Raw genomic sequence first — 18457 nt, 5'->3', positions numbered from 1 at the left:
TGTCTCCATGAATTTGATGAGAGCCTGGTGTAACAATTTGGCCATCTCAGCAACGGAGGGACCATGGCAGTGGTGGTGGAGCAGCAAAGAGAAATGCAGCAGATTCTCCCAACAGACTTTCCAACCCTCCAAGAAGGGAGACAGACCTGGCTTGCCCAGCAGGCTGAGCGGAGAAAGAGCCTGCGGGAATTTACCAGGGAACAAGCAGTACAACAATGACTCAAAGTTTGGCAAGTCCTGTGATGGGAAACAGAAACTGGGCACAGAACTCTCTGGAAGACAGTAGGAGTCAGTTGGGACAAATTTGACAGAACAATGAGGGTCATTCAACTGGCACCCTGTTTAACCAGGAAAGTACGATTAGTATATGCACATATGGCTTGGAGGGACAGGCACATGAGAGGGCAGGCTGTGACAGACATCCTGGACCAACTGGGTGCATCCACAGAAGTATACTGCCAGAAATGAAGAGCCACAAATGAACTGGGAGGGTTACTGCCTTGTGCACCTGCCCAGAATTGAACAGATGGGGCTACTCATTGTTTAAGGCCAGATACCCAAACTTGTGGGTGGGGAGATTGTGGACTCTGGTTCTGGAACAGTTTCTTCAATTTCTCCTGGACAATATCCATCAATGAGTCAGGTGGCATCAATCAGTGAATCTCGATGCTGCATTTAAATTTATGGAGGCGTTTGCAGAGACAGATATTCCAAGAGCGAGTCAGTGAGTTATGGGACTAGATCAAGGAAGGAGGACTGGAGTGCCTACTACCTACTGTCAAAAATGGCACTGAGAAGATGAAGGACGAACTCAAAGGAGCTTTGGCAGGAGCTTGAGTCACAGTGTGTTTCCAAAATGGACATGAGGACATATACATGGACTGTGTGTTTCCACAGTTTTGTGGCTGGGACGTGACCCTAGGCAGGGAATTTAAAAAGGAAGTACTGCACGGGCCTCACAGCACAGGTGTCCTTGGAAGCCAAGGGGACTTTACAGTGGAAATGACAGGTAGTGGGTTGGATAGCCCCACTCCTTTGTAGTAGGCCCAGAGGGCCAAGATGATGCAAACACACTCCACATAGCAAGGAAAAGAGGAAATGAATGTAAAGAGGTTGGAAGAGCCCAGAAGGGAAACCACAAGCCACCAACAAGGAAAAAAAAGAGAAGTCCCTCAAGAGACATAAGCTACGTCTACACATGTATGCTACATTGAAATAGCTTATTTTGATGTAGCAACATCGAAATAAGCTATTTCAATGAATAGCGTCCACACGTCCTCCAGGGCTGGTGCCGTCGACGTTCAACGTCGACGTTGGGCAGCACCACATCGAAGTAGGCGCTGCAGGGGAGCGTCTATACGCCAAAGCAGCCCACATCGAAATAAGGGTGCCAGGAACAGCTGCAGACAGGGTCAAAGGGTGGACTAGCACTTCCCGGGCAACAGAAAGCCACTCCCTTAAAGGGCCCCTCCCAGACACACTTGCACTAAACAACACAAGATCCACAGACCCAACAACTGGTTGCAGACCCTGTGCATGCAGCATAGATCCCCAGCTGCAGCAGCAGCATCCAGAAGCCCTGGGCTAAGGGCTGCTGCACACGGTGACCACAGAGCCCCGCAGGGGCTGGAGAGAGCGTCTCTCAACCCCTCAGCTGATGGCCGCCATGGCGGACCCCGCTATTTCGATGTTGCGGGATGCGGATTGTCTACACGTGCCCTACTTCGATGTTCAACGTCAAAGTAGGGCGCTATTTCCATCTCCTGTTGGGGATAGCGACTTCGACGTCTCGCCGCCTTAGGTCGATTTCAACTTCGAAATAGCGCTCGCCATGTATAGACGTAGCGGGTGCTATTTTGAAGTTGGCACGGCTACTTCGAAGTAGCCGGCTCGTGTAGACGCGGCTATAGTGGTAGAAAAACAAAAGCAAAGTTGACTTGAGATCAGTTATCAGAGTCCTTGCCACCCAGAATCATGGGAGGGGGTGTCCCTAAAACACTTATTGCTGCAGGAAACAGAGGCCCAGGATAATCATAAGAATGTGGAGAAAGAAAGGATCCTGCCAATCAACAAAGAGGACACAGGCAGAGAGAACAGATGGGTTTGGGTAAGATGTGTAAGCAAAGAGAACTATGGGGACAGCTTTCATCCACCAATGCAACTTTTGTGAGTAGAGCATGTTCAGATCCTATAACAGGATCCAAGGTGAACAACCTGAGGGCTAGGAGGGATACAAGCCTGAGAGATCCTCATGGAAAGGAGGAAGAAATTCCCTTCTGTTTTGGGAGTGGGGTATGTGACAGCATGCTCAGGGCTAGCATCTGAGCAAGCACTCTAGTCACTATCAGTACTAATCAGGTCTCCCTGGAGAAAGCCTAATTGGACACAGAGGTGTATACCTGATTACCAGGCTAGACCAGCACTAGTGAGTCAATGATCCAATTAGCAGACTAAGAGGGATTCTGTATAACAAGACACAAGAAGGAGAGCTCATGTGGAAGAGAAGGAAGGCTAGGAAAGTTTGACAAATGGAGTCCTCTGAGTAGAGACACCTTACCGCCCCCACCTCCCACATGTCTCCCCCATCCCTTTTGGAGAAGATTTCCAAAGCTGAGCTTTGGTGTAAAAATGTGGAAACACGCATGTGTATTAGTGGAAGGATTAAAGCACTATAATAAAAAATAAAATACAGGCAGCTTTCATGGAAGAGGTTGGGAATGTAGCAAACCTCTCCTTCACCCTTACATACCACAGTTACTAGTTCTGCAGTTTTGTATTTGAGGTCCTTCAGAACTTTTGGGTAACGATTACCTGTAGACTTTATTACTGGGGATTTTATTACTATTTCATTTATCAATTTGTTCCAAAAGCTCTCCTGTTGATGCCTCAATCTGGGACAGCTCCGCAGATTCAGCACCTATGAAGTGTGAGCAAAAATGCATGGGCGCACAGGGGCACAAAGGATGTTTGGCATTTTTGGTTGTTAGAGTTGTTTGGTGGTGGAGAAACCCAAAGAAATGTGAAGAAAATGGCCATTGTGAAGAAGCGAAAAAATTAAAACAATACCACGTATCAGCTGGATTTTCCTTAAGGTACCAGAGTTGACAACACTGCAATAACTGAACGCTTCGCAACACCACAAAATGCCAGACAGGTAAATAGACAGGTAAATTTTGTTCTTTAGTCCCTGAACAAAAATTTCATGTAGATATATCACAGCAGGAGGGAGAGCTCAGTGGCTTGAACATTGGCCTGGTAAACTCAGGGTTGAGAGTTCAATTCGTAAGGAGGCCATTTAGGGAGTGGGGCAAATAGATTTAAAAAAAAAAAAAAGCTGTCAGGGACGGCGCTTGTCCCTGCCAAGAGGGCAGGTGATTGGACTCAATGACCTCCTGAGGTCCCTTCCAGTTCTATGAGATGTGTATAGTTTAAACTGTCAGTTTTAGCTTTGGACAGTAGGTGTCCCTACTACCCATTCACAAAGAGAGAAAGGAGTCATGGAGAGAAATAGCAGAAGGTTGCAAGGCTGCTGCCTGCTCTCTGCCTAGTATCAATGGGATTATTTCACTGGAGAGAAAAGAGAAAGAATTTTGCAACATCCCTAATGAAATAGGGCACTTCTCACTAACGCAAAACATCCACAAAAGGCTTTTGAAGGGAGGAAACCAGTTTAGCAGCCACCATACATATAACACTTGGAAGTAATAAACTAGCAGGTTGTGTGTTGCTATGCAAGTACAAATGGAAAGATTTATTTCAAAGTGACAGCTGTTTCTCAACTAATAAACAAACTAGCTGAATCCCAAAATACTTGCTTCGTGTAATTCCATATACACTGAAGAGATACATTTAAGAATCTTCACAGTGACTGCGCATATTGTGAAATCTACAGCAATTGGTCCGCAGAACATTTGGTAAATACATGGCTGTGGAGAGACTTGCTCAGCCCCTGGGCAAGGCGGGATGGGGCCTGGCTTTCTGTTCCCAAAAGGAGTGGGGCCTCCAGCTGAAGGGACAGAGCTGTGGCTACCTTCCCCAAGCTGGCTCTTCCGGGACACACAGAGTGCGCTGCCTGGGGCTCCAGCAGTGATTTGAAGGGCTCGGGACTCCGGCCACTGCCATTAGAGCAGCAGCAGGAGCAGCTCCGCAGCGGGCCAGGAGCCTTGGGCCTCGGTGAAGCTTTCCCCTTTGCCCCTCCCCTCCTAGGCAGCCTAGGGTAAACTCTTCTCAAAATTCACATACTCTTAAAATGCTATATGGCCATGCCTTCTCATTGCCACCTACAGATGCACTAAAACCAGTTATGTGCAGCTGCCTCTGCATGGTGGAACCCTGATCTCGCACAAAGCCACATAGAAATTAGTGGAACTCTGGGCAAGCACAGGGCTAACGCCTGCACAGATGAATAAAGTAAACTGACATCAACACCACCCCCAAAATCATAATTCCAACCCTAAATCTGAACAACAAACCCATAACCCCTCGCCGCCCCAAACACAAATATTACTCAATCAGCAAAAGGACTGTCTCATCTATATGGTACCACACATTTAATTTGATCAAAAAGTAGCTAGATTTTCTAGAAAACCTCACTACAGCAAGCATGTTCATCCTTGTTTTAAGAGATCAAATGTACATTGATGATGGCCAACTCAATGGTAATACATGGGATTATGTCTGGGTTGCTTTTCTCTTGGATGGTGTGTGGTATTCTGACTGCTCTCGCCAGATTCATTGGAATGACTGTTGCTAATGTCACTGACATATCTGCTGTGGTTCTGTGAAGAAACAATTTTCATCTATTGTTCCAGAAAAGTAATTACACTTTGGAATATCAGGTGTTTCTGGGGGGTGTATCAAAATGGCATTTAGAGAAAGAATCAGCAGAGACAGAGCACAAAAAGCTCATCCTTTTTTTTTTTTATATATCAATCAGTGTTGAGTCTGAACTCTTGACTGGGATTTTTAGTAAGGAAGGAAAAGCCCAACAGCAAAGTCACTGCATATATTTCAAGAAAGCCAAAACAAAGGAGCTTTTCATTGCATTAGAACACATTACTTTTAAAAATTTACTTGTATTTGAATCAATCATGTAAAACGCACCAGTATAAATTACAAGCTGTTAAAGCATCAAGCCTCTGACACTTCACTTAAGGTGAAGGAGAAAAATGTTTTAACGTGATAGCAGTTGTTTGCCCTGTAAAACAATGTTTTCTGAAGAAAAGAAAGAGCAAAGGGATTGCTTGCTCAAATCCTTTTATGAGGGTAACTTGGCCATTGATTGATAAGCCTATGGGATAACAAAACTAGTTCTGTTGGCACATGATCTGGATACTGGAACAAATTGTTGTTGTCTTATTAAGAGGCATATAATCCTACCCGTAATTCGGTTTTCAATTTCTCCTTGCATCTGGAGGGAGTCCACATAAATGGTCCTGTTTCCAATGATTCGTGCACATGCAATTCCTCTGTACGGCTGACAGAACCCATCTTCATGGTAATCTTCCCTGCAAAACACAAGCGGATTTGATAAGTGCCTCTGCAGACATCCAGCTGTGCACAGTGAAGTTTTAAGAAACATTCTTGCAAATAATTATTTCAAACTTCTTCAATATTCCAGGTGCTGCTTTCTCCCCTCTGCCTAATTTGGAAGTATTTATGGGGGTGCTGCTGGACACATCTAACTCAAGAAAGAAGGTAAAAAACCAAGAATAGTCTCCAGGTCATATGCTAATAGTAATGGGATGTGACAGATCAAGCTATTAAAAAGCTATTAAACTAAGACAGAAATGCAGCTAGTGTTACACAGCTTCACGAATTACTGGCATCTGACTCCACTGAGAAAAATTGGACAAGCAGTTGTTTCTCATCTCTACCACCTTCTACAATTTTTTTATTTCCTTAAATAAATAGCAAATTAGGAGTTGCCCAAGATTCAGTTAAAATATGGCATAATTCTGAACCAAGAGTGGAATAAACATAGCGGAAAGTAATCAGTAGTTAATGTCTTTCCTTCTCCTCGATTAGATTCGCTGCCAAATTCCTCTCCCAAAATATATTTTAATGCTGTATTTCATTCAACTCTTCAGGCAAGTTTTGCTCTTCCTTACACCAGCATATTATTTGAATTATTATTATTTGAATTATCTTAGCACCTAGGCTAAATATATTGATTTGAATATAGTTCCTATAGTTCCTTCAAAAACTTGGGATACACCTATATTTCCCCTATTCCCAGTTTTTAAAGTGGTGCTTCAAAGTTCTCTACAATTTAGAGCTTCCCCATAGACCTGTCTCATTTTTTATCGTGTTGTGAGGTCACCATCTGTTTTTGCTCTCCCCATAATGTTAGTCATGGTCACCCACCTGTTTCTTCTACAAACATCTTCATTCTTTTTCCTATGCTGCTTTCTCATAGGATTAATTCTTGGTCAAAACATGCAAATCTATACACTTATCTTCCTTACAACTCACTCCAAAATACGTTCAGAAAGTTGCCATCTAATAATACCTAAGGGTGGTCAGCAGTGACCACTACTCTGACTGGCTAAGAACTGCACAAATAGCTAGTCTGTGCCAAAAACAATCCATTATTTTTGTTACCCTGTCAGATATTGGTGGTGGGTGGCGGGGAGGAGAAGGATAGGTCAGAGCTACCTGAAAACAAAAGGAGAGGCAGGAAGCCTTCCGCAGTTTGTCACATTCCTCATGGTAAAAACAATCCACAAAGTAAAACAAGCTCACAATGCAGGAGATCATCAGCCCCTTCGGAATGAGGGCAAGAACCAGCTTAGTGAGCATAAGCTGGGCGAAAAAAAACAAGGGTTTGACTCCGGAGGGAGGTACCCTGGAGACAGCACTGGATACTAAGGAAAGCGGGTCTGGTTGAGCAATATCCTGCAGGGAGTGATCCTGGCTTGTCTGCACTTCCCCAGAGATCAAGGCTCCAGAGAGCCATCTCCCAGGTTTGACTTAGTGGGTCTAGTAAAGACCTGATAAATTGACTACTGATGATGCCCTGTCAACCTCAGTACTCCACCAGCTTTTGAGGAATAAGAGAGGCTGACGGCTCCTGCAGTGGGGTCACCACAGAAATTCAATCTAAAGTTCATTGACTCCAGCTACGCTATTCTTGTAGCTGGAGTTGTGTATCTTTGGCTGACTTCCTCCAGTACTGTAGACCTGGCTTTAGGAGAGACCTGACTCGGTGCTATGGAAGAACACTCATCAGAGATAAGCAGATATCCTGCAACTCTCAGGTGGATGGCCTGGAAAGTGGGAATCTCAAACAGGGACTGATGCTCTACTGGGACAGAATGGCTCAAGAGAGTTGCTAACCTTTTATTTTGGGGTTTTGAAACTAACAGCAAAAATACCCAATGTCTGAGGACATGAGACTAGATAGAGAGGGCTCTGATTTACTATAGAAAATTCTTTCCTCGGTGTCTAGCTTGTGCATCACTTGTTGGTTCAAACCAAAGTAAATAGTGGAGTCTCTGTAATTTGAAATCTTTAAATCATGTTTTGAGGACTTCAGTAATTCAGATATAGGTTCAGGGCCTATTACAGGAGTGGGAGTTTTTGGTTTTGTGGCCTGAAATGTGCAGATCAGACTAGATGAAGACAATGGTCCCTTTTGACCTTCCAGTTTACAAATGTAATTGTTTTTCCATGTAGGATCCATGGACTGTGGAACCTCATATGAGCAACAAGGTTTGAACTTGCTCCTGAGACAAACACTCCTTTCCACAGGCAAATAAAGGGGACAGTGAGGTAAACAAACCTACCAGCCTGTGGCGTCTCATAAGAGGTGCCACCCTTAATGTAGACTGACATTTATTACATATTTGCCAAGTGCTTAATGCAATGGAGCCCCGATCTGGTCGCAGCCTCTAAGCCCTACCACAATATACATGTTAAACATCAATAAAATAATAAGCTACATTCAGCATTTGAGGATGAATTAACTATCAGAGACATTTCCCCTTTTCTCCCCAATGGAGAGCAAACGATGAGTGGGGTCTGAACCTTTCAGGACAAGTTAATTGCTGCTTTCAGTTGCACACTCATTATCTGATTGTCTAACAATTCCTAAATACCCCCAGAGTTTAAATATCAAAGTGTTGCACAAGCTACACACAGTCATCCCAGACCACCCCAACAGGACATTGATGATCTCCATAATGAGCTTGCATGAATAGGAAACACCTATTTGACTTCTTTCACTAAGGCAAAATTCAAACACTCCTCATGAAACAAAGTTAAGAGAGCACGTGTAACCGAATCTCTCACTCCTGCTCTACCTCTCTCCCGGCACAGAGAACGTGAAATAATAAGTACTCTAAATAATAAGGCTTTAATGACAAGAGCAGTATGATCCCTCAGGTTCAGTTTGTATTTATTTCTGTCAAAACTTGTAAATACAGTTCAAATGTCGTGCATCTACACACACACACACACACACACACACACATTTTCTCTGCAGAATGTTGTTGTCGATAACTGATTACGCTGAGCTGTGGCCATTATCTTGGCTGTAGCATAAAAGTGACAAACAATCTGATATCAGTGGTTCAGACAGAAGCAGGACTCTTGCTATTCAAGTACCATGTTCCACATGAAACTTTTTATATTGCTAATACATTCTAGGCTGAGCACTAAAATGAATCAGGCTACTCTGGCTGAGAACTTGAAAGAAAACAATCTCAAATATTCATAGCTCAATATCTATACTAAGAAATCCAGTGCAAGATGGAGTGTTAGTTGGTGTCTGTTACAGATCATGAAATCATACTAGAGAACAGGATCACCCACCTATAATGTGTGGGGGAAAAACCTGCATGATCACAGGGAACTTCAGTTTGAGTGACATATGCTGGAGGTCTCATGCTCCCAGTGCTAAAATATTGGAATTTCTACATATTATAAATGGCATTTTCCTAACTCAGAGCATGCTCCAGTCAACAAAGGGGAATTCTGTATTAGACCTCATCTTGACAGATAAAAAGGTACCGATCATGGAACAAAAAACTAATGGTAGCTTAGGTACAAATGATCATGATTTGATATTTATAATGTACCAAGAGAATAAAGTCAAAACTAGAAAAATATATTCTGAGCCAAATCAGCTGCAAGGAAGGATTTAATCAGAAAACATACGGAAGATAATGGGGAATAGTTTAAGAACATTTTACTACTTGCCCAAGAAGCCACAATCCCAAAGAAGAAGCCCTAATGGTGAAAATAACTACCTGTTTTAAAGAGGAAATGAAGGAAGATATAAAAACGTGTATAACAAAAAGAATTATGGGTAAGTTGACAGTAATGAATAAAAATCAGAAGCTAAGAACTATAGAAAACTGGTAAGGTATACAAAGGGACACAAGGAGATGGCTGCCGTCAGCAGAGCTAAGGACAATAAAAATGATTATCAAAAGTACTTGGAAACAAAAAGAATCCTAACAGTGTTATTGGTTCATTACTAAATGGAAAAGGTAGAATTATCAATAATAATGAAGAAAAGGCAGAAGTGTTCAATAAATATTTCTGTGATGACCTAGTCTTCTCAGATGAGGATAAAACTTTCTACTTCATTAGTATCTTAGGAGGATGTTAAACAGCAGCTATTGAAGATATACATTTTTAAATCGTCAGGCGGAGATAAAACTTGTATCCTACAGTTTTTAAAAAGCCGGGTGAAGAACTTTCTGCTAATACTGATTTTCAATAAAATTGGAACAATGGGTAGTTCCAGAAAACTGGGAAGAAAGCTAGTATCGACGCACAAATTTTTAAAAAAAGAAAAACACGATGAGCTGGGTAATTACAAGCCTGTTTGTCTTGCCCTGGATCAGGGCTAGACTATGACACAGCAGATCAGGGCTCAAATGATAAAAATTTAAAGGAGAGCAAGAAGTAATACCAAACATTGCAGATTTCTGAAGAAATTGGTCTGTTTACTAATTAGTGGCAGATAATAGCGTTGGTGTAATACACTTAGGCTGTGTCTACACTACAAAAATAACTTAGAAGTTGCTTACTTCCAAGTACAACTTCGAACTAAGCAACTTCAACGAGGAGCTTCTACGCACACCCTACTTCAAAGTTAAACTACTACTTCGAAGGGCACTACTCTATTTCTGGGAACAGTGTAAGGACATTGAAGTTGGACTCCCTGCTTTGAAGTTAACTTCAAAGTAAGGGAAAATGTGTGTAAACTCTCTGCTGACAACTTCAAAGTAGGGCCTAACTTCCATGTTAGTTCCTAGTGTAGATGTACCCTTAGAGTTATGTAATACTTGACAGTGCACAACTCTGTGCTTAAAAAACTAAAGTTGTACAGAGGTTAACATGGCACATTAAACAAACTAACAGCTGGATGGCACCTCCTGGGTATGTTCCTGGTACAGCTCTGTCCCTATGGTATTTAACATTTTTATCAATGGCCTGAAAAAAAAAATCTTCACTGAAACTTTGCAAAAGATACAAACATTGAGGAAGGGATAAATAAAGACGACAGGTCATTCATGCTAAATGATCTGGAATGTTTAGTAAACTACTCACAAGCAAACAGAATGTGTGTTTTAATGCATGTAAACATAAGTGTCCCTAGATGTATGCAAAGACGTAAGTATGGACTTTAAAGACAAGACTCTGGGAAGCAGTGACTCTGAAAAAATATTTGGAGCGCATGGGCTGAATCAGCTGAACACTAGTTTCCAAGTTGAAGCTGTAGCCAAAAGGGCTAATGCAATCTTTGGCTATATAAACAAGGGAATCTTGAGTGGGAAAAGAGAAGTTATTTTATCTCTGTATTTGCCACTAGTCTGACTGTTGCTGGAATTCTGTGTCCAATTCAGGATGTCTACAATTCAAGAAAGGATCTGGATACATTTCAGAGGATTTAGAGAAGAACCACAAGAATGATTAGAGGATTAGAAAACATGCCTTATGGATTCCAGAAACAAAATCTACTTAGCCTAACCAAGGGAAGGTGGAAGGTAACTTGATCACAGTCTAAGTACCTACATAGGAACAGCCTATTTTATAATGGGCTCTTCAGTCAATTAGGGAAAGCTGTAATGTGATCAATGACTACAAGCTGAAGCTAGACAAATTCAGAGAGCTGTAAGATACACGTTTTCAACAGTGTAGTTAACCACTGGAAAAATCTACCACAGGGTGTGGTGGATTTTCCACCACTGTAATTTTAAAATCAAAATCTGAGGTTTTCTTAAAAGCTCTGCTCTAGGGATTTTTGGCGGGGGAACTTCTCCGATGACCACAGTGGTCCCTTCTGACCTTGGAATCTACGAATCATATGACATGGCGACAGGGTACTATGCTACACTGAACCTTTTTAACAAAGGTAGTCATGTTCAACAAAGCTACAGAAATGGCAGCACAGACAGTTCCCTCCATGACTAATAGTCAGTTTCGCTCAGCTTTGCATATGCAGTAAACACTCGACATACTCGTGCGGCGGGGAGAAGGCAGGGAGAAGCAGTAGGCGAGCTAAAAGCCTTCCCCCTGCCTTCCCTCAGTAGCATGGCTGTCAGCTGCATGGCTGGCAGAACGCAGGGAGAAGCACCCAGGAAACTGACTAGCCGTGATGAGCAGTTCAGTTTCCCAGGTCCATAAACAGAGGGGAGCTGGGAACCAAGTGTCCGCCTGGCTCCCATCTCCCCCCGGCCTTGCGTGAAAATTTGAGTTATGAGGGGGTTGCAGGAACACAACCCCCTGCGTAACTCAAGGGTTTACTCTATTCGGCATGTGGCACAATACATGATGCAAAAATGCAAAAGGCTTTGTTGAAAGAAAACAAGAAGGGCTTCATTCTCCATTCAGGCAGAGTTCTTTGGAGCTGGCATGAAGCTTTTGATACTTGTCCCGAACCAGATGACAGTAATAATTTCAGGATGGAGCAGGAGATTTCAAGTGGCTGAAAGTGGGCAAAAGCTGGACCTCTTCCATTTTCTGCGGCTTGAGCCATAGCATTGATCAGAGCAACCTTTACAAGAGCAAATCTTAATCTTGACACAACAGTTCATGACAGCTGTTTATATCAGCCTATCCTAAAGATAAATACCACAGGAAATACTTCTTTGGTTTTGTCCTATACTGGTCTTTTATGTATGTTTATGATTACTTCATTTTCCCAGATGGTTATTGGTGGGGTTTTTCTATCATTGCTGGGTTTTTTTATTTGCTTTGAACTTGTTTTTAAACAGAGAAGTTTCAGCAGACCCAAAAGTCTTGACTTGCTGCTTTATTTATTTTACTAAAAGAACTCCTTCAAACTCTGGAGGCCCGTAGCAGAAATTTTGGAGGCCTGGTCTACACGGGGTTGACAAAAGCTGTTGCACTGACCTACATGTGGAAGTGTCTTCACTTGAATTTGCCTCCCATCAACATTAAGTGACTCTCTATGCCAATTTAGTTACACCACCTCCCTGAGCAGCGTAGCTAGATTGATATGATTAGGTCAACACTATCAAAGTAAATGCTGCTTGGCTTACTTCAATTCCCAAAGCCCAGGAGCAGACGTTCCACCATGCCTGCCATCAATAACACAATAGAACTCCTGAACTCATCATTGCTGGTCCCCCTCTACAGCTCATGCCCCAGCACAGAGCCCAGCCTATACTCTAAACACATTGGCCCCAGCCCAGAGCCCCCTTCTGTTCCCAAACCCCTCATCTCTGGCCTCACCTCAGAGCCTTTACCTCCAGATGGAGCCTACCTCCTTCCCATGCCTCAATACTCTGCCCCAACCCTGTGAAAGGAAGAAAGTGAACAAGGGGTGGTAAGAGTGAGGGAGGATAGAGCGAGTGGGTGACAGGGCCCTGGGGAAGGGACAGGGCCTCAGGGAAGAGTTGGGGCAAGGGAGGAGCAGGGACCAGCATTCTCTAATTTTTTTCCATCCATGAACTGAATAAATTTTATTATGTGCACTGAGGCATGTGCAGCTCCTAGAAAAATGCTGCCCACTGTGGGCTTTCTGCTAATCGGCTGGGGGGCACCCGAGTCTCTCCAATGGGCCAACCAAGTGCTCATCTTACAGGGAACACTGCCAGAGACCTTCAGTAAAAGCTGGCAACTCTACATGGCAGCTTCCTGTAAAGCTCCATTTCTGGGGCCCCTATCAGTGTTTTTGCCAATCATGCTGAGTGGGATTTGTGTTTCATTTTGTCACCAAGTAAAGTAACTGAGTCACCATGGCAGGGCCCCAACACGTGACCTTAGGACCCAGTGTTTGTGTGCATTCCTGGTGCCTAATGCTGCCACTGGGCATAGGGCAGCCACCAGTCAAAACTGCATCAAGTTCTCCAAATGCCCAAAAATTCCCACTTTGGCTGCGCTGCTCTCTGGGTTGGAGGCTCCAGCTGGCTGGTCTTCAGCTTTGCAGAAGCCACCTGAGAGTGGGAAAGGGAGGCAGCATCTGGGCTCTAGTTCCCCCAAGCAGGGGGACAGGAGAGTCTCTCCTTCACAGTTCTGGATTGAGAGGTTCTATGGGGAGGATTGTTCTACGTGGCCCCGATTTGACACACTCCCCATCCAGCAGACGTTGCTTTGACTGCTTCTCTGACTGTTCTTACCATCTCACAACGCTAAACGTTACTTTAGCTTTACAGCTGATTTAGTATCACCAGCTAAACAAACACATCAAAAACAAAAGGGCCTTTTTAAATGGAAAAGCTGAACAGGGGAGAAGAAAAACTAACACAATCTATTGTACCCAACTGTCAGCTGAACAGGCTGGAGGGCATATTAGAGGAAAGCGTCCTAACAACTGAAGAGTGACTCACAAAAACATCATTCTATATTAAATTCCTTTCCTGGAGATAAATAGAAATTGAGAAATTAATTAGAGTCTATACCGGGTATGCACTTGGTGATCCTGACAGACAAGAGATCAGAGCCAGCGGCTTTTGTTGAAAAATGCAGAATATTCTTGATTTAAATCAGGATTCTACAGATGGTAAATCATATATATAGTTACAAAGTCCTAGACAAAACTCGCAACAAGAAAACACAGGATGGCATACAGGTAAACATAGATGGTTCACAGACACACTATGCCTTAGAGAGTTTTAACCATCAAGCAGGAAGATTCATTGAATGGATTTTGAAAGCTGGACTAACAGGGACCTAAAGAGGGACCTAATATTTGCTAATGAGAGCTTTTCTTCTCTCTCTCTGCGCCCCACAAGAATATAAGGGATGCAACTAGACTAGGAAATAATTTTCAAAAGAAGGAGCTCTTTTGAAATATCCAGTAGCGTATCTACACATAAAATGTGTTCTTTTGAAATTAAATTGAGAGAATGCAGAGCTCCTTTTGAAAGCATTCTTCCACTCCCATTACAGGAAAAGCGTCCCCTTTCGAAAGCATTTTTCAAAAGATAATGTGTGTAGATGCTCTGCAGGCCCTTTTTTTTGTGCTGTTTTTTTGATCCTTGGTCCATTTTTGCGAAAGAGCTGGGGATGCATGGATGGTTTCAATCTTTTGATCTGCTCTTTTGTGTGTGGACCCACTCTTTTGAAAGAATTTCTTTTGGAAGAGATCTTCTGGAAGGACTCCTTTCAAAAGATCACTGTAGTGTAGACGTAAGCCAAGGAGAATTCCTTTAAAACATTAAAACTCCCTTTCTTGAAGAAATTAGATACCACCCTCTTTCCTACAAAGCTGTGCATCAGCAATGAACAGGAATTCTCCCACCTTGAGCATTTAATAATTGTAGCTACGACTACACTACAGCTCTCTTTTGAAATACGAACATTCAAATCATCCTGTTCAAAAGATCGCCTTTCGGAAGAGTGTGTCCACACACAATAAGCAGATTGAGCCTGAAATTGGCTTTTACAAAAGACAGGTCAGCTCTTTCAAAAGGGAGCGTCCACAGAGCCACGGGTGCTGTTTCTAAAGAGCTGAGTGGGGAATGCCACAGACGGGGCTGAATGAGTGCCAAGCCCTTCCAGGGCTCACAGTCAGCAGCTCCCTTAAAGGGCCACTCCCATACACCCCTGCCCTGCATTTGCTCAGGCTCATGGAGGTTTCACAAGCCCCACAGAGCCTCTACATGGACCACACAGTGCTTGGAAGCCTGTCCCTGATGGATTCCCAGCACTAGCTCCTTCTGTTGGAGCTAGACATTCTCCACACCCTGGTTGGCCACCTGTTCATGGTGGCCACAGCTGCCCTCCAACTCCTCCTGTGGTTGATCCCCTACACCATGGGCCTGGAGCTGTTCAACCCGGGATGGTGCTGGTGCTACCCCCGAGTGCTCCAGCACCTCTGGAGCCACTGAAGCAGCTGTGACTGGTGGGTGTGGCTGGTGCTGGGGGACTGGGACAATGCTCGATGGTTGCAGAATGTCAGAATGAATAAGCAGACATTCCAGGAGCTCTACCAGTGGCTCGCTCCCAGCTTGGCTCACGAGGACACCCACATGAGACCCACCTTCCCTTTGAAAAATGGGTAGCGATCCCCATCTGGAAGCTGGCCACCCCAGACAGCTACCTGTCAGTGGGTCACCAGTTTGAACTGGGCAAGGCGAACATTGGGGCTGTTGTCATGGAGGTTTGGCATGGCCAGGTAATGCACTCGCCACAGGGAGTGTGGAGTACTATCCCAGGCAGGGGGGAACCTTGGCAGAAGGGGGCATGGGGGACTGGGGATGAAGATGTCCCCTGAAGTCCTCATGAGACCGCAAGTCCTTCCTCCCATGATGGTGGCCAGGGAGGACTGTGGCGACACCTTGCCTTGCAGCAGCAGGGCTCTGCAGTGTGTGTGTCTGGCCATGTTTAAAGCCCCATGGTCCCAGAAAGCCCTTTGCAGGAAGCTGAGCGTGCACTCGCAGCAGCTGGAGTCAGACTCCGAGGGACAGCCATGTCATCACGTCCATGGAGCCATGAGGAGTTGAGTAGGGCGGTTGGCTGCCCGCCCTACCAACCCCATGATCCTGAGCACTGTGGGTCACCGCTGCTCTCCTAAGAGCCCTAGTCATGCTCCAAGGCAGCCGTTCCTCTGCTGAGGACCTGCAGGTCACCGCCCCTTCCCAAGCATCCGTGGGGGGAGGAGGAGAGTGGGCCACTTCCCCCTCACCGCCCCAAGACTTAGTCAGGGAAAAATAGAGGTAGTCATGGACAAGTCATAGGCCATGAATTTAATTTACTGCCCATGACCTGTCCCTGACTTATACTAAAAATATGCGTGACTAAAACATAGCTTTATTGATAACCTACGTCATTTATGTTTTGTTCAGGAGTAACCTGCTATTTTTCTTTAAATCAAAAATGTCCACCACAGGCAAACATCTATGTAAGAAACAGAGATTGTTAAGATTTCTTAGTAACAATGCCAGTTCATTTCTCTGTTCTTATAACAACTGACAGATTGAACATAAGGTAACTTAAGAACCCAGTGCTGCCATGGGAGCGAATTTGAGTTGAGGGAAATCAGCAGCTTGCAGAATTTTAAACTTTAATTCAAGAATGCACTTCAAAATGTGCTTAAATCTGTGCCTCTTTAGGGAAATAGAGAGGCAAAAGCTCACGTAGTTTCTTGAATCTGGGACTAACAGATTAAATAGTTGAGAGTCTGATGGAGTTTGCACTTCTCCTGATCCATATGCAAAATAAAAATGTAATTGTATGAGTCTTTGGATTGTTAGACATGGACAAAACTGGGAAACTGATCTGAGACTACAGAAAGATATATTTAATATTTCAGACATGAAACATTGTTTACAAATAAATATTCCATTTGTCTCTTGTACCATATGTACGTAACACAAAAGCAGCATTTGAAGTATTTTGAGGGGGACTCCTTTGAGAATGTAATAACCATATCCTTGGACAAGTAGATTCAGGGACTTACCATATCTGTAGGAAGAACCCTGAAGTTATACTCTAACAATCAACTATTCATTTAAAGCAACATACAGAATATAATAGAAAAAGAACACTTCAGACCTCTGATCTAAATTAGTTCTCAGACTTTCATAGGCATTTTACTGAGTAATGATTTTTTTTTCCTGACAAAACAGAAGTTAAACTAGAACAAATTGCCTGAGGAAAAGATAGACTTTAAGGAAAGGGTATTTTATTATTTGAAGCTCCAGAATCAATCTCGAAAAATATCTTCAAAAAGCCACCATTCTTTACCCCTCCAGAAGAGCATCATGATTGTTTAATTACGTTTCAGTGACAGTGCCTCAATTGTTTCCAAGAAAGAGATTAAAGAAAAATATACAGCCATTTAATTAAGATGCTTTGGCCTCTTCGCACTTCATGACATTAGGCTGGGGAATCAACTTGGTGTCAGAAATGTGCTTCTTGCTGTTCTGACCAAATTCTAAGCCCTTGTAAACACTTAGTTCACACACTCTGAACAGAGACTTGACGGCGTTTAGCAGTCCAAAAGTTCTGTTTGCATTGAGTATGCTCCAGTGCTGGACATTTCCTGAAGATACAGCTCCTGACTACCAAGCTGCTGAGGTACTGCGACCTGTGCTCTCCATGACTGCCCCTGCTGGTCCCCAGGGCAGGGTGTAAGAGAAAACTGCCTGACTGAAATTCCAATGGGACAAGAATCAGACGTGCATGGTGGTGGAAGCAGCAGCCTGGGACAAGGAAACTGGATCTGGGAGGGGTAGGAGAGAGACAAGGGCTGAGAAAGAGAAGTTACTCACCATATTAACGGTGGTTCTTCGAGATGTGTCCCCGTGGGTGCTCCACAATAGGTGACGGGCTTGCCCGGCGCCGCAGATCAGATCTTCCAAGCAGTTTCTGCCGGACCGCGCATGCGCCAGCGCGCGCCGCTCCCTTGCGTGCTCCTGGCCACATGCGCGATCCGGTCCCCGCCAGTTCTTCGACCAACCGCCTCGGGTGCCCCTGCAAAACACTAACAGAGATCCGAAGCGGGGAGGATGGGCGGGTAGTGGAGCACCCACGGGGACACATCTCGAAGAACCACCGTTACTACGGTGAGTAACTTCTCTTTCTTCTTCGAGTGTCCCCGTGGGTGCTCCACAATAGGTGACTACCCAGCAGTAACCCAAGATAGGAGGTGGGTAATCGGATTATGTGCAGCTTGTCCCCGAGAGGACCGCTGCAGAGAGACGGGTATCCTCTTGGAATACCCTGTGAAGGGCGTAATGTTTGGCGAAGGTGTCGTAGGACGACCAGGTCGCCGCTCTGCAAATGTCTTTTAATGCAACGCCCTTGAAAAAGGCTGTTGATGCCGCCACCGCCCTGGTGGAATGAGCCCTGGGAGTGGCCGATAAAGGAGTCTTTCTGAGCTCGTAGCACATTTTTATGCAGGATACAATGTGCTTTGAGATTCTCTGCGAGGAGAGACCCTCTCCTTTCGATTTGGGAGCGAGGGAGACTAGGAGTCTATCCGTTTTCCGGAAGGACTTGGTCCTGTCTACGTAGAAGGCTAGCGCCCTCC

At 44.2% G+C, this 18457-nt stretch overlaps 1 protein-coding gene across 1 annotated transcript in view; it reads right to left on the bottom strand.

Annotated features, from left to right (window-relative positions):
* ROR2 (receptor tyrosine kinase like orphan receptor 2) overlaps positions 1-18457 on the bottom strand; it is a 256388-nt gene that overhangs the window by 12045 nt on the left and 225886 nt on the right. The window contains exon 5 of the mRNA XM_074995043.1: positions 5380-5507. Coding sequence (XP_074851144.1) covers positions 5380-5507 — 128 coding nt within the window. The remainder of the gene's footprint in view (positions 1-5379; positions 5508-18457) is intronic.

This window comes from Carettochelys insculpta, chromosome 5, assembly GCF_033958435.1.
Source record: "Carettochelys insculpta isolate YL-2023 chromosome 5, ASM3395843v1, whole genome shotgun sequence".
NCBI classification, from domain to species: domain Eukaryota; kingdom Metazoa; phylum Chordata; order Testudines; family Carettochelyidae; genus Carettochelys; species Carettochelys insculpta.
The sequence above is the reverse complement of the archived record's forward strand: the minus strand, read 5'-3'. Positions and strand labels throughout refer to the sequence as shown.